Raw genomic sequence first — 16,312 nt, forward strand, 5'->3', positions numbered from 1 at the left:
AAGATTTGATAGTTTACTTAATCTTACATTTTCACTAGCTTAGGTAATCAAGTTTTCTATTGCCATGGAAAAAACATTCCTATTTTATTTTGATTCTTTATTGGTTAGCACATCACTTTCTACCAAATTGGGATCACATGTAACATTACCTTTTGTTAATTGTACAAAGTTGAAAAGGATCGAAACAGTTTGGGATATATAACAATATTATTATATACTTTTCTATATTGTTAAATCACTTCAATAATATAATTGTGAATATAGACTCTCAGATAAAATTGTCCCGACTCATTGTTTCATTACTTACTCTTACACAGAATTACCCCAAGTTTTAAATTTACTATGTTTTTACGTGGATTTGAGAACCTTCAAGGGATATTTGATTTGTCAAATAATAAAATATTTCAACAATATTTTATTACTAAATGTATTATAATAGACAATATAAAAAATAATTTGGTTACCATCGTATTTTAAGTATTAAAAGATTTTATAAATATAATCATAATTTTGTTATAAGTTTATCATTAATTGCTGATTTATAAGACTAAAATATCTCTACATGCAAATAAAAACAAATAACATAAAAAATATTTTAAAAAATGATATTATGATAATAATAACAATTTAAAAATTAATTAATTAATTAATTATGTAATTTGACTACATAAAAAAATCTTATGGAAAATATTTTAGAAAATAAACAAAATATTTAATATAAAACATGATAATTTAATCAGATAAAATACTAATTTATATTCAATAATTTTTTAAGGGTATAAAAGTAAAATAGTTTTTAAAATCCTTTTATTACTTTCATCCAAATGCAATAATTATTTATAAAAATAATATTATGTGTATCTAGGGCTGAATTTGAGCCGAGTCAAGCTCGGGCTCGGCTCGGTTCATATAGAGTTAGCTCAAGTTCAAGCTCGATCGAGCTCGGCTAAGGCTGACTCGTTTTGGGCTTGACCGAGCTGAGCTCGAGGTCGGCTCGTTTTTCATTATCAAAACGATGTTGTTTTAATACATATTGATCAAAACGATGTCGTTTTGTATCAAAAATTTTAATTAGAAAATCAGGTAAGTAGCTTGAGCTCGACCGAGCTCGGCTAAGGCCAGCTCGTTTCGAGGTTGAGCTCGAGCTGACTTGGTTTGAATCCAGCCCTATGTGTATCTATTTTTACTATATAATTTGTATACACAATTGATACAACATAATGTGATTTAGTGATTTTGAATTAAAGATAAAATAATATCTAATTTTATAATAACATATCATCTACATATATAAATTATGTATAAAAAATAAGTATTTCTAATATTGCTATATATATAAATATTAAATTTTATTAAATATAATAATAATTTATATTTGATCTAAATAAACTATCTTAAAGTATCGAATTGAATATAATTTTATTATTCAGAATAAAATAAACTCTAAATTTAATGGTAAGAGAAAATAAATAAAGAGTTTAATATTTAAATATGGTAAGAGAAGATTTGATCATACACTTTTTTTTTTTTTAATACATAATTTTAGTATTAGAAAAACAGGAAAAAGCACACTTTCCTCACAAAAATATAAAAATAAAATAATAAAAATAGAAAAAGGTAAATTCCCATAAATGGCGGGACCGTTGGATGGCGGGAACGTTGATGCTTTGCTTTAATTTGTTTCTCTTTGTCAGAAAGCGGGTAACGACTTGTTTTCGAATCCCCTCCCCTGATTTTTCTAAAGTCACAGCCGCTGTCACCAAACTTATGTGATATTTGCTTTTATTAGGATATTAAATTATGTTTATTTTTATTATTTTAATAAAAAATAATAGATAAATATTATTATGCCTACAATCGGATGAGATTCATAAGAATACCCGAATAATATATATTAGTGGTTTAATAAATCATGATATTAAATAATATTATATTAAAAATAAAATAAATAATTAAATTATATAATAATTTGTTAAATTTTATTAAACTATCTAATAATATTAACAAAAAACATTTATGATACAAGATATTATTCTTAATATTAAATAAAATATTATAAAAAATAAAATTATCTTAAATTCTTAAATTTCAATTTTTTATAATTGAATTTCATTTTTATCAATAAAATATGAAAAATAAAAAAAAGCAAGCAAAAAATAATGCGAGATTTAAATTAAATAAATAATTGTTTAAAATTTTAAAAATATAGAAAAATCAAATCAACCTAGAACTTATTAGTTGTCCACCTAAAAATCAAATAAATAATAAATAATAATTTTTAACCAAAATTACGATTATTTAAAGGTTTTATGGGATAAAAAATAAAATCTTTTTTATATAAAAATAATATAATAGTGATTTACAAAATTCAATAAAGGACTGTAACAATCGTAATCACACCCGCACGTCACTCTTGCATGAAATATTTTCAATTCGGTAATTTCTTTTGTTGTTTTTTTTTAATAATAATTTTAAAAATTTTATTTCTGTATTTATGTTTTCAGAGAGAACAGCCAGACGCGGACGCCCAGGGATATCTCAACCCAAAAATTTGTTCGCTATTTGGCTAAAATTTTAAGGTAAACGCGTCGATTTTGTTTTCATTTTTTTTCGCATTTAATTATTGATAGTTGATTTTTTTTTACATTTTAAAATCGTCAAAAAATTACGTTTCAAACAATTTTGAAACGATTATTTTTTCTTAATTTTTGTTTCTAAGATCGTTTTCTCTTGAGTTTTTTTCTATCATGAAATGGAGTCCGTGTAATTAAAATTTGTGGGTATGCTTTAGATTTTTGAACATTTTGTTTAATTTTACGTAATTAATGTGTTTATTGTAGTTTCATTTGTTTTTCTTAGCTTCTACACCTTAAATTCTTTATTGGTTTTGGCATTCCATGATTTGAATCAATCAAAGCTTGAAAATGTCATCTGGGTTTTGCAAACACCTCCTAATTGTAATTGGGTTATAATTTTTTTTTTTATAATTTTGGTATTCTTTTTGGGATTTGTAGTGGATTTGAGCATGTGGATAGATGCGTAAATGCCAAATTGCTGAGCAAAATTATGATTTGATTCAATGAGGACATAGGAGTTTTGTGTGGAGTTTTTGATTTGATGCAATGTGTGAAGTGAATAATTATTAATATGGATCTTTTGTTTATGTGAATCGCATAGGAGGGGCTTGAGCATCTATAGAAAAAATGGGGGTTATGTCCAGACGGGTCGTACCTGTCTGCGGTAACCTCTGTTTTTTATGTCCTTCGATGCGTCCAAGGTCAAGACAGCCTGTGAAACGATACAAGAAAATGCTGGCAGAGTTATTTCCTCGTAATCAGGTGGATTTATAGCTTGTGTAATGTCACTTGAACTTAAGGCTTTGAAAGTATTGGAAATTGCATTGCCTTAGTTGGTCTTGGTAATGTATGCATGGGTTAATTCTTAACTTGATTTGCTTTAGATGGATTGTAAGTAAGATAAAAGTTTTTCTGTAAGATTGATATTTGGTTAATGGTTGGTTTGTTCTGGTATTATAGCTATGCTTTCAGTGTGTTTGAAGCATGTGAAATTTGTATTCATATCATAGAAAGGTTTCAAAAAGTTGGAAGGTTTATTGTTGCTTTGGCTGCTGATTCAACAACTACAACTAAGGTTACTAGTTGTTACTGATAGAATTTTGTTCATTTTAAAAGAGAACTTGAATATGGGCTATAGAGACTTTCCCAAGAAATTTTGAACTTGTCACTTTTATTATCTCCCCTATGTTATATACAGCTTCTTTAAGGCTTCTGATTCATGCCACTCCACCCTCAATCTCCTGAAAACAGGAACAATCCTAAAAAAGAAATTGGAGGCATTAATGTGCTTATTTGTATGCAGGAAGCTGAACCAAATGATAGAAAAATTGGTAAGCTTTGTGAATATGCTTCAAAGAACCCATTACGAATTCCCAAGGTATGTTTTATCTTCTGGTTGACTAATACTCCATTACTTTGATTGATGCATAGATAAAACTTCCAAACTGACCAAATCCGCCATTTTTTATTTTACTTCAGGCTGAACCACATTGTTTTTTACAAAGTAAAATGGTTACTAAAGCTACTCTTTTCACCAATCACTTTACACTTCACCAAACTTTAAGTTACTTTTGCCTTATGTTGATTATGGCTTTTTTTGTTAGCCTTCTGTCCTATTCTATAACCGCTATATTATAAATTTATCAAGAATTCAAATTCTGTTCTCAGAAGTGATTCGGGTTCCAGTTTCATCCAAATGAGTAAAAAGTTTTAGTAATTGCTCTTAATTTTGCTGGGAATGTTGACTTGATATGTGTTTGAAATCTAAACATGTTAGAGTTTATGGATCCAAAATTATTCACACTATATGCATTTGTTTCTTTTTAAGTATACAGATCTATTTGTAATCTCTCAGTATCTTGTCTGCACAGATTACTGATCAGCTAGAGCAAAGATGCTACAAGGATCTACGGAATGAGAACTTTGGATCTGTAAAAGTTGTGGCCTGCATCTATGAGAAATTATTATCGTCATGTAAGGGTCAAAAGTAAGTGTGATTTTTTTTTTTCTATTTTCTAATCTTAATTTTGGCTGTTCTTGCACTACTTCATTGATATGACTTCGTTCTTCTTTATTCTTCAAAGTTGAGAGTTTTAATAACCTAATTGAAAAGGGTTTTTCATGATTTCTAAGCGACTGTCTTTACACGTTTTGTTGCTGTTATTGTTTACTAAAACTTTCATTAGGTGCTGTAAGTTGTAATCCAACACACAATTTTTCTATTGATTCATTCAACTAGGGTTAGTCAAGCTATTTATTATGAACTGCTTGCTGTAAACATAACTCGATTTTGAAGGTCGTTGCTTTTATTTTTGTGTTTTTTAATGTCAATGATTATACTTTCTATGGAGGCATAATGAAATATATAATATCATTTTTAGAAGAGCCAAGAAGATTGAGAACACTCTCATACAAGAAACTAAGCATACTGAAGATATGTTCTTGTCGCCTATAATGATGTTTATTATATGGTATTAAGAGTATCTTCCCTTTCTATTTGTGGCTGGTGGATTTTCTAGATGTACCATATTTGGTATATCTTAGGAGCCCAACTCTTATTCAACAAAAATAGAGGATAAAAACACAAAATACGCAACAAAACAAATTTTTTTCATTAATCAAAAGATTATAAGGATAAACCAAATAATTCGAGGAGTTTGAAGTCTCCCATTCTGGACAGTGCGAGGAGTCCGGGATTTCCCTTTTTCCGGCCATTCGAGGCATTACAGACCTCCCTGAATAAGCTAAGGTTGGTTGCCCAAATTATAAAACCTTAAACTATTTCTTCTCCCTTCTCTTTTGAAACCTAAAAATACTATTTATAGTAAAAACCACCATTTGATTGAGGACAAGTGTCCTAATCTTAATATTTCTCTTCCCTTCAAAACCACTTTATCCTTAAGGTGGGTTTTTTTTTTTTTCATATGTATATTGAATTTTTTTCCTTATTTTTTATTTTTTTTTCTGATTTTTTTGTTGGATTTTTTTTTTTTGAATTTTGTTTTTCACCTTTTTTAATACATCTACTCACTTCCTTTCCACCTCTCCATCTTTTCCCAAACGGTCCCATATATCTTTTCTTTTTAGCTGTCTCATACAACTTCTTTGTCTTATTAATTTTTTTCAACTTTAATGCAATTTTCTCTTTCTTTCTTTTTTCAACTTTTCATGCATCACAACTATCTCACACAACTTTCTCTTTTTAAATTTTTTTCTCTCTCTTCCTTTCTTCTTTGCGTCTTCTATCTTCTATAAATTTGTTTTTCTTCATGCATTTGTCGTCATTCCGTTTCTTCTCCTTCTTCTTCTTTTGTTTTTTTCTCTTTCACGTTGCAGACTTTCTTCCCTAGCTAGCTAGACTTTTGTCACAAATCTACCACTGCATCATTGATCTAGTTCACATTTTGTCGCTTTCCTTTCTTCTTTTTCTGTTTGCCTTTTTTTCCGGCCACCTTTTTGGCGTCAAGTTCGGTAACCCTTCACCCTTTTTGTCGCTGATTTGTCTCTCTCGCCAGATTTTTGATATCATCTGTTAGGAACCCAACTCTTTTTCAACAAAAACAAAGGATAAAAACACAAAATACACAATAAAATAAAACTATTTTATTAATCAAAAGATTACAAGGATAAACCTAAAAATTCGAGGAGTTAGGGGCCTCTCATTCTAGACAGTTTGAGAACTCGGGGACCTTTTATTTTCTGGCCATTCGAGGCGTTGAGGACCTTCCTGAATCAGCCAACATTGGCTGTCTAAATTACAAAACCCTAAAATATTTCTTCTCCCCTCATTTTTTAAACCTAAAAACACTATTTATAATAAAAACCACCATTGGATTGAGAACAAGTGTCCCAATTTTAATAGTGTATCAACTCTGAAATTAGGTTTAAAATCACAAACTCTAGAAAATTTTAGATTTTGTTTAGCTTTTGATTACCCAATAAGGGTTTTGTACTGATTTAGCGGATTCCTGATTCACATTTTAATATGATTCATGGTTTCTTATCCAAAAAAGAATATTTAGGTTTTACCTCTTGTATTTTTACATTTTGTGCTTGTATCTGGTATGTAAGTATGTGTCTTGGAGTAATGAATTGCTCTTTTTCTCTATTTTCTTTTAGGCATTGTCCTTTTTATTGCTTATATGGACTAGACCAAGAACAGAAGGAAGCGTTATAAAATAAGTTACAACAATTGACTGTATTCTTTACTATACATGTAGGGAGTCTCTTATGGTTCTTCCCTTCCTCAATTATGTGGAAAGAACTTCAACATTTATGATATCTCAGAAATTCATTGTTTATTCTTTTCTTGCTTGATTTACTGTTATGTTGCATCATCATTTTATTTCTGCAATTTGTCTGTCCTATTTGAACATGCAAGCTCTTTCTTCTTTATGAGGACATTTTCTAGAGTTCATTGTTCTTGCAGTCCATTATTTGCCAGCAGTTTATTAGGGATTGTTCAGACTCTTTTGGAGCAAACTCGACAGGACGAAATGCAGATTCTAGCTTGCAGTATTCTTGTTGATTTTATTAATTCCCAGGTGTGCAATGATATAAAGTGAAGTTAGAGCCATGAGATTAATTTTGACATATTTCAGCTTGATAGCTCTAGTAATACATGTTAGGTAGGGGAGCACACTAATTAAAGACAATAGAAAATATACTACTCCTTGAATGAACTTTTTAGTTACATTTTACAAGGAGTGGGAGTGGTGACAGGGCCCTCTAAAAATGTGATGGCTTGAAAGAGATCTTTTAAATGCTTTTGGTGTGCCCACTTTGGAATAATTCATTTGTATGCACTAAATTACATATACCAAATAGTAGAAAGTAGATGGATAGTACATACATGTTCAACCTATTTCTTTTTTAATGAAGTGATTCTAACTTATTGAATTGAAAGTAGACGGATAGTACATACATGTTCAACTTAGAAGGTCTTATTCCTAAACTTTGTCAATTGGCTCACGAAGTGGGAGATGATGAAAGAGCTCTACGCCTACGTTCAGCTGGAATGCAAGTTCTTGCAAACATGGTACAGTTTATTTACCTAGTGCCTTACTTTGTGAATGTGCATGTTGTTGCACATACAATTAGAATTAGTGCAAATTCTCGCTGGAATGCAAGCTCTTGCTAACATCATATACTGTTTTTTAACCTTGCTTTGTTAATGCACAGTTAGATACACATATAATCACACTTGATGCATGTTAATCCTCATGGACAATTCTTTTAATTTTCCTTTTATAAACTCTTCTTTCTTATGATGCTCAAAATACATTTCTGCAGACTATTGTAATTTAATCAGTTTAGGTATTTGTATCTGCTGTTTAATGTTGCAAGCTGTGTACATTTTTTTATATAGTCTTTTACTTTCTCTTACTTTAAAACTTCTCTAAGGCATTTAATGAGAGAACTTAACATTTCTAAGGCATAATAACTGAAGTATGGATTGGAAAGTTAGGTACATAGTAGTCCAAGTCCTACATTTCTAGTCCCACTCATGTGGGAGATAATATAGACCTAATTAATTTCAAATTAAAGTCTAACATGCATAATAAAGCTAACCTTTCTTTGTCGTAAGAGTATCTTTTGGCTCTGGACTTTTATTCTTTGTTTAAGGATGTGGTTGTGACATCACTTTTCCTACTTGCAAGAGACAGTAATTTAACACGAATTCTGCTTCTAGTAGCAAGCTGATTCTCTTCATTACCTTTCTGTACTACAACCTCTGCCACTTCTTCTACTTGTCAACAGGCCCCTTTATCAGATTTAGAAGATGTTGAATTGATCTTAGCATTCAGCCTTTAATACATGAATAGATAATTATAAATTCTTTTTCATAACTCCACCATGTTTAATTGACAAAACTTACATTTTTTCTGGTTCAAATGTAGAGATTTGATTTATTAATGTTGTGCCACCTTTAATAATCTTTTCCTGCTTCGTTTGCTTAGGTGTGGTTCATGGGTGAGCAATCACATATCACTATGGACTTTGACAATGTGAGTTTCCTTTTCCTCTTGTTGGTTCTTATTAGTGTTTTTTACTTCAGTATATATATATATATATAAAATTAATATCATCTAGTTTATTGGTGAACTTTGGAAATCTTTTTTTTCCTTATCATATTTTAAGTTAGTCTATGAAGTATACTAGCAAGTGTGCTTGGTATTTGCTTTTCATATTAATTTGAAGTAATTTTCCATTCTGAAATAGATTATTTCAGTGACTTTGGAGAACTACTTTGATTTTCAAATGAAACCAGAGGATGGTAAGGAAGCCAGCCAACATTCTCAATCTCAGGACCAGGGGGTTCAAGGAGAACTTAAAGAGGAATCTCATGGCTCATCTTTTCCAGATATGAGTGAAAGGGTTTCTTCTCTTAAGAACCCTGTGACTAATCCTGATGTGTATTCAACAACGTAAGGCATCATTTTGTACTTATTGGGTATATATAATTTATATAAGGAGACTTCTTGAGTGTAGTTAACATACTTAGCTTTTTTTGCCAATTTTACAGTGACACTTCCAAGAGCCCTTCTTACTGGTCCAAAGTTTGCTTGAATAATATAGCCAGGTTGGCTAAGGAAGCTGCAACAGTGAGGCGTGTGCTTGAACCCCTTTTTTATCATTTTGATGTTGAAAATCATTGGTCATCTGATACAGGAGTGGCCTGCTCTGTTATATTGTACATGCAGTCACTTTTGGAGGAATCAGGTCACATATGAAATCTTAATGCTCCATCTAGCTGCAATTATTTTCTTATTAGTTTTTCCGTGGATATAATTGATATGAACCTTTTTTTTTGGTTTAATCTCTAGGAGAAAACTCCCACCTGTTGCTATCTATCTTGATCAAGCACTTGGATCATAAGAATGTTGCCAAACAGCCTCGTGTACAGATTCATATTGTTGACATTGCCACACAACTCACAAAAAATGCAAAGCTGCAGGCCTCTGTTGCTATCATTGGTGCAATAACAGACTTGGTTAAACATTTACGAAAATGCCTGCAAAATGCAGCTGAATTATCGGATTCTGTGGGTGATATGGCTAAATGGAATGCTGATCTTCAGTATGCCTTAGAAAATTGCATCTCACAGCTCTCAAAGAAGGTTTGTGATCGTTTATTCTTTTTTTTAAGTGTGAGTTAAAATATTTATGCAGACATGCCAATAATGCAACTGTAACACAACTATTTATACTTAACAGGTTGGTGATGTCGGACCCATCCTTGATATGATGTCTGGGTTGTTAGAGAATATCTCATATAATATTGTTATAGCTAGAACAACAATCTCAGCTGTTTATAGGACTGCTGAGATTGTCTCTTCCATCCCAAATATATCATACTACAAGAAGGCAAGTGCACTTGTTGAAATGCAATATACTATTCAGTTTTTAGAAATTTGAAGAAACATCTGATATTTTCGGATCTCTGTTTCAGGCTTTTCCTGATGCTCTGTTTCATCAGTTACTCCTAGCAATGGCTCATCCAGACCATGAAACCCGAGTTGGGGCGCATAGTGTTTTTTCTGTTGTGCTAATGCCATCCCTGGTCTCCCCTTGGTCAGATCAGGGCGAGGATACTTCCCAAGCCATTTCCAGATTCTTGCCAGTCTCTTTGTCAAAGAAATTAAGAAGTATAAGTTTCTCCTCAAAGGATGAAGGTAAAGAAAAGGAAAAACTCATGGATGGACTGCAGGAGGGCAGGGATACTACCCAAGCCATTTCCAGCATCTTGCCAGTCTCTGTGTCAAAGAAATTAAGAAACGTAAGTTTCTCCTTTAAGGATGTAGGTAAAGACAAAGAAAAACTCATGGATGGAGGACTGCAGGAGGAAAATCAGGTACCTGGGAGGGAATTGAAACACTCTCGTAGCCAGTCATACAGCTTTAAGCGTGCTCTGACTGATGGAAAAACAGTATGAAGCTCCCAAATCCAGTAATTTTAAATTAAGAGAATGGTTTAGAAATTCAGTTTAATCATCTGCCTGTCTAAATTATTTCCCGCAGATAACTTCCTTCCGACTGAGTAGCCATCAAGTGAGTCTTTTGCTTTCATCAATCTGGGTTCAGGCAACATCTGCAGAAAATAACCCTGCAGATTTTGAGGCTATTGCCCACACTTTCAATGTTGCTTTATTGTTTACGCGATTTAAGGTGATTCATATTTATGTCGTTTTCCATCTATTTTACTTTTTTCTCCAATGTGTTCCTTTTTCAGGTGTTTTGAAAAGGTGGAACAGATTTTGCATGGTCTCATCATTTTCTTTGAGTTTTTATGGCATGCCTGAAGTTTGATAGAAATTTTCTGTGTACTTTACTACTGTACTCAACATCCATGGTTATTGTTTTGGTGCTGACAGACATCCAGCCACATGGCCTTAGTTCGGTGTTTTCAGCTTGCTTTTTCACTTCGGAGTGTATCTTTGGTTCAAGAAGGTAAGCTGCATCTAATGGGAATGATTTAATTCCTTTGAATATTAGTTGGTTTTCCCATCGAAGTCGTAAAATGGGTAAAATTACATTGGTGATCTATAAGGCTTTGTTAAAGTTTATAATACGAAAGATATGCAGCTCACCTATAATCTGAAACAGTTTATGCTGCCATGTAACACCTGCACAAATGTCTGTTTAAAATATTTTTCATGATATGATTTGTGTGAGCAAGCAAGACATATGCATGGAACTGTTGAGACTTATTACTGATATTACTTTTCTTTTTCTCTCTCTCTTTTGTTTTTTGCATATTGAAGGAGGCCTTCAACCATCTTGCAGAAGATCACTTTTTACTTTGGCCTCATACATGCTTATTTTTTCAGCAAGAGCAGGCAGTCTCCCAGACCTAATTCCTATTGTTAAAGCATCTCTGACTGAACAAACAGTTAGTCTCTATCTTTACCCTTCAGAATAAGGCCATGCCTCTTCTTAGTCTCTTTTTGACTAATTAAAGTTTCTTTTTAGACTTCCTTTAAGATATATGTATCACTTTATCATCCTTTTGACAGGTTGATCCTTATCTTGAGTTAGTCGAAGACATCAGACTGCAGGCTGTATGTGCAGAATCTGGTAAGATGAAGGTAGCATATGGTTCAGAGGAAGATGAAGTTTGTGCACGGAAATCTCTGTCTGCAATAGAATTAAATGACCATCAGTTGAAGGAAATTGTGATATCCCACTTCATGAATAAATTTGCGAATTTGTCAGAGGTGATTACCAATTTATATTCATGCATTCCATTATTCATAAGGCTTATGATGCATTATTTTTTTTTGGGCAATAAGCTTGGGAAGTGGTTACGGATTGAATCCGCATTTTGTAGACAGGGCCATGGTGATCAACACCTGAAATTGTGGCCATTATACGTAATTATGGCTATTTTGGACTATTGATTAAAATTATAGAGCATACATTCATTGAAGTGATCATTATTAATGACAAAATGGTTTTGAATAACTGATAGGGTGCCTGTGTCAGTGGCATTCTTGATTGTCTGTTGGCTGTCAGCATGTTTTGATAGTGGATCACTTTTCGATTCCTGAGAGAAGTGGCATATCCCGTCTGTGCTGGAAATGCTAGTGATTAAATAAAATGATGTCAGGACTGAGGAAAATAAAAAGTCTTCTGTATACCATTTGCTTTCAAACACTAATCTAGGGAAGCAAGGGAAAGGTGATGTACTTGAATTATTTTTGCCCTCTGCCATGGTTTTTAACAAACGTACTTGAAATTATTGGTAGAGGATGAAAATAGTGCCTGATTTCTCTTTTTTTTCCCCCTCTATTGTATGTTTTATATATGCTGATATATTTGGACAAGGCTTTGTCTATGTCATTAAATTTTTTTATTTGTATTCTCCAAACAAAAAATTCTGACCTCTTTGACGTGGATTTTCTTGATATCTAAGGGTATTTCTTTGAAATATCATTTTGCTAGATTTTTATTGACAGGTGTATTTTCTCCCCCAGGATGAATTATCAGGCATAAAGGACCAACTTTTGGAAGGATTTTCCCCTGATGATGCATATCCGGTGGGAGCTCCATTGTCTGTGGAGACTCCACAATCATCTTCTCCTCTTGTTGGAATGGAGTTACGGGCCTTTGATGAGGTAAATTGAACCCAGAAAATATCTCCACTATGAATGTAGAGAATATTATTCCTGATGTTGATTCAACAATGTTTTTATTTCAGGTCATGCCATCAGCAGACTTGACTGATGAAGAGGCCTCTCCTGAAGCTATCGGAAGGCAGTCAGATAGAAAATCATCACTATCAATTAATAAACTTGATGTTATAAATGTTCATGAGCTTTTGGAATCGGTAAGATGGTTGTTTTCATTCTTCATCTTTTTAATTTAATATTTTCTATAGGCAATATTAAATTATATTGAAGATAAGTCTGAACCGCATTGCATTAGTACCACAATTATCAACGCCCAACATGTATATCGAACCTGAAAAACAATTGGAATTTAGTCTGAAATATGGATTTTGGTCAAAATGAAATTTCAATATTTGGAAATTCAGTTCCGAAATTCCTATCTATGCACTTCTTATTTTAATGGTTGTTTAAAGGTATTACTGACTTTAAATGTTTTGTCGAAGGGGTTATAACCAATCATATTTATGGCTAAACTACAAGATTCTTTGTTGGAAGAGCTTTTCCAACATCCTGTCGTTCATTTACAATATTATTCTTTTCATTTTTTCACAATGTAACTGCATTCATATCTGATATTTTTATGTTTATTTTATGTGAATATTGGTGTCCCAGCAAAAAGGAAGTAGTTTATAGCTGTTGAATGATGAGAACCAGCCTGTATAGAAACGCCTTTGGATTATTGTATAATTCATTTCTTTTTGTGGATTTAAAGATTGAGGTGCTTAGGCTTTCTAATTGAAAATGTTTCTGTCAATCATAGGTTTTTGAAACTGCTCGACAAGTTGCTAGCTTGCCAGACTCTTCTACTCCAGTACCTTATGACCAAGTAAAGAGTCAGTGTGAGGCCCTTGGAACAGGCAAACAGCAGAAGATGTTAATGCTTCAAAGTTTCAAGCATCGACAGGAAACCATGGCAATAGTTAATTCTAGTGAAAATGAGGAGCACAACTACCTCCAGTTACCAAACATTGTAAGTTGATTCGTCACTGATATTAGCAGTAATCACCTTCATGAATGGTTCCACCTATTTTATGCAATTTTATATATAACCCTAAATGTTATTGACTGCTGCAAAGAGCTCAAATAAACTTCGTTCCTCAGATGTTTTTTTTTTTTTGGGTGAGAATAATTTAGAAGCATGAATTCCAATGTGTCAATTACAGTGCTTATTCACAGAAATCTTGTTTAGAATTAAATTTTTTTATTATATGGATAGGCAGATCGGAGGAATTTTTATTTACGTTAAATTGTTTGTTCTTATTTCAGAATGCGGGTTTTCCAGAAGGAAATCTCAAGTCGATTAATAACAATAAAGTCCGAGCATGGGATCAGCTTGCTCGAAGCTCGCGAAAATTTGGACATTCTTTTCGGTTACCTGACTTACCTCCCTCAAGCCCATACGACAAATTCTTGAAAACAGCCGGATGCTAAAGACTTGTTAAAATTTGGTTAGATTGCTTGCATCTATGCTCGATCTCCTGAATCAGGAACTAGGAGTGAGAGGGTAAGATGGAAATCAAATTTTTTGTTTGTAAAGTTGTGTGATTGTTTTGATCGTGCCAGTATGATTTTGTTCATATGAGACTGTTTTGATCCTGCCAGTATGGTTTTGTTTATACGAGACTTGATATATATATGTTTACATGAAATGGGTGTTCTTTTCTCTCTGTGCAGATAATTTTTGCATCATGATCACCATAGTTGCCATTTGATTCTGTGAAATGGTCGTGATTGCTTGTACTGAGAGATGGCTCTGATTTTTGCAATGCAATATGAGGATTTGTAAAGGTTTTTGGGAGAGTAGATATATAAATTCTACATAATTATTTTTTATTTTTGCTCTTGCATGATCTCTTGTATCTCTGTAATTTAGTCCAATTCAATTTGTTTCTTTCATATGTAATTTTTTTTTTTTTTAAACCTAGACGGGGCTATGGCCTGGATAAGGGGTTGGTTAAAGACAAACCCAATTTGACTAGTTATGTAATATATTTAAATAAATATTAAAATAATTTTATTTATTTAATTATTAAATATAAAATTTTAAATTAAAATAGTCTTACGTGATTATGTTCATTTGCAGGTGTAAAGTTTGAGTCTTATTTTAGTTTGGTTACTATGATTTAACGGATGAACAACAATGTAAAATAGTTTGATTGCTGAGCAATCCAACGGTGGAAGTTTACCCTTATTTGAACTGGGCTAACCTCTACTTGATCAACTGAATCGGTTGGTTTAGGTTCCAGAATATTGGATGTAGTATAATCTTAACCGTTGATAACCTTAATCTAAGATCTAGAAATTAATATTAAAAATTAATAAATTAAAATATTATTATATAATTAGATAATTTAATTGTTTATTTTATCTCTATTTTAAAATTATTAAATTATATGTTAATAATTAATTTGTTTATATTTGTTAATACTTAAGCGTTATATACATAAGGTCAAAGGACAGTTTCCCACCTAAGGTTTAATGAAACGATAAATTTTTACCTGTTAATTTTCAAAAATTTAAATACCCACCAATTTACTGTTATAAATAGGGGTAAAATTATTATTTCATAAAAAATAAAAAATAATTTATTTTCCCCTAAGTTTATAAATTTGATTTCCTCCCATGAAAGTTTGAAAAATCACTTTTTCCTTCTAGGGTTTGAAACTATCACCAAAGAACGCGAAGTTCGCCCTCTCCAATTGTGTTCTCTCTCCCTTCCAACTTTTCTCTTTCTCCTGGTCTAAAACCTTAAATCTTGGTCAGAGATTGTTGGTGTCAGATGTTGCTTCCAGACGATCAATTGTGCAACGGATCTTCGACGACATCGTTTCCAATTGTCATCTTTATGGTCGTATCTTCGTCATGAAGGCTAGAGGGAGCACCGATAGACGGAAGGTTAGCCGAAAAATGTCGTCGAAGAATGAATGAAACCCTAAGGGGGAAATGACAATTTTTCAAACCTTGAGTGGGGGAAAAATATGATAGTATTTTATTTTTTAATATTTTTAGTTAAATAACAATTTTATCCCTATTTATAATAGTAAATTGGTGGGTATTTGAGTTTTTGAAAATTAATATGTGGGAATTTGTCCTTTCATTAAACCTTGGGTGGGAAATTGTCCTTTGGCCTATACATGATATTGAAATCTTATAATTTTCATTTGACATTCTCAAGGCTAGATTTGAAATGAATTGAGTTTGCATTAGACGAGTTCAAACTCAATTTGATTTGCATGAAACCAAACTCGAGTTTAAACTCAAAATCGTCGAGTTCATCATGTTTTAAAAGAATTAAACTCAAATTTGATTCAAATTAAGTTTTGAGTTCAATTTAATAGTAAAATAACGTTGTTTCAATATATATTAATCAAAATAATGTCGTATATTTTTGAGTTGTTCCAAAGAAAACCTTCATACATGTCTCAAGAGGAATATTATTAATCTATAATAATCCAAGTTAGTTATATATAGAATTTTTGTAATTGAATTTTGAAAAAAGGAAGAGATTTTAAAAAATAGGTTTCTACAATTGGACTACATGTTGAATTCAATGTGACTCTTAACAG

The 16,312-nt window shown here is 31.9% G+C and overlaps 1 protein-coding gene across 4 annotated transcripts; it reads left to right on the forward strand.

The window, feature by feature from the left end:
• Positions 1 to 2,459: 2,459 nt before the first annotated feature.
• On the forward strand, positions 2,460 to 14,767 carry LOC123221158 (protein SEMI-ROLLED LEAF 2). 4 transcript variants are annotated; one of them, XM_044643892.1, is made up of 21 exons: positions 2,460 to 2,579; positions 3,178 to 3,338; positions 3,880 to 3,954; positions 4,448 to 4,563; positions 6,988 to 7,120; positions 7,486 to 7,614; positions 8,537 to 8,584; positions 8,799 to 9,004; positions 9,103 to 9,299; positions 9,404 to 9,696; positions 9,794 to 9,943; positions 10,029 to 10,505; positions 10,597 to 10,743; positions 10,950 to 11,025; positions 11,340 to 11,467; positions 11,592 to 11,792; positions 12,534 to 12,692; positions 12,776 to 12,904; positions 13,507 to 13,716; positions 14,013 to 14,250; positions 14,421 to 14,767. In XM_044643892.1, exons 2-20 carry the CDS (start codon positions 3,204 to 3,206, stop codon positions 14,175 to 14,177), a joined length of 3,174 nt encoding a protein of 1,057 aa, XP_044499827.1. In that variant the 5' UTR covers positions 2,460 to 2,579; positions 3,178 to 3,203; the 3' UTR covers positions 14,178 to 14,250; positions 14,421 to 14,767. The 4 variants fall into 4 exon arrangements, with proteins under 4 accessions (XP_044499827.1, XP_044499828.1, XP_044499829.1 ...); XM_044643893.1 differs by having other exon boundaries at positions 12,552 to 12,692; XM_044643894.1 differs by having other exon boundaries at positions 7,006 to 7,120.
• Positions 14,768 to 16,312: the final 1,545 nt, after the last annotated feature.

The sequence above is a fragment of the Mangifera indica genome, chromosome 7, assembly GCF_011075055.1.
Source record: "Mangifera indica cultivar Alphonso chromosome 7, CATAS_Mindica_2.1, whole genome shotgun sequence".
Taxonomy (NCBI): domain Eukaryota; kingdom Viridiplantae; phylum Streptophyta; class Magnoliopsida; order Sapindales; family Anacardiaceae; genus Mangifera; species Mangifera indica.

What these genes read in the sequence shown, in the direction of transcription:
- LOC123221158 (XM_044643892.1), top strand. Translation starts at nt 3,204, where the DNA reads ATGGGGGTTATGTCCAGACGGGTCGTACCTGTCTGCGGTAACCTCTGT. An exon ending in ACCCATTACGAATTCCCAAG is followed by an intron (nt 3,955 to 4,447) that starts GTATGTTTTATC and finishes TTGTCTGCACAG; the next exon opens with ATTACTGATCAGCTAGAGCA. An exon ending in TTGATTTTATTAATTCCCAG is followed by an intron (nt 7,121 to 7,485) that starts GTGTGCAATGAT and finishes AATTGAAAGTAG; the next exon opens with ACGGATAGTACATACATGTT.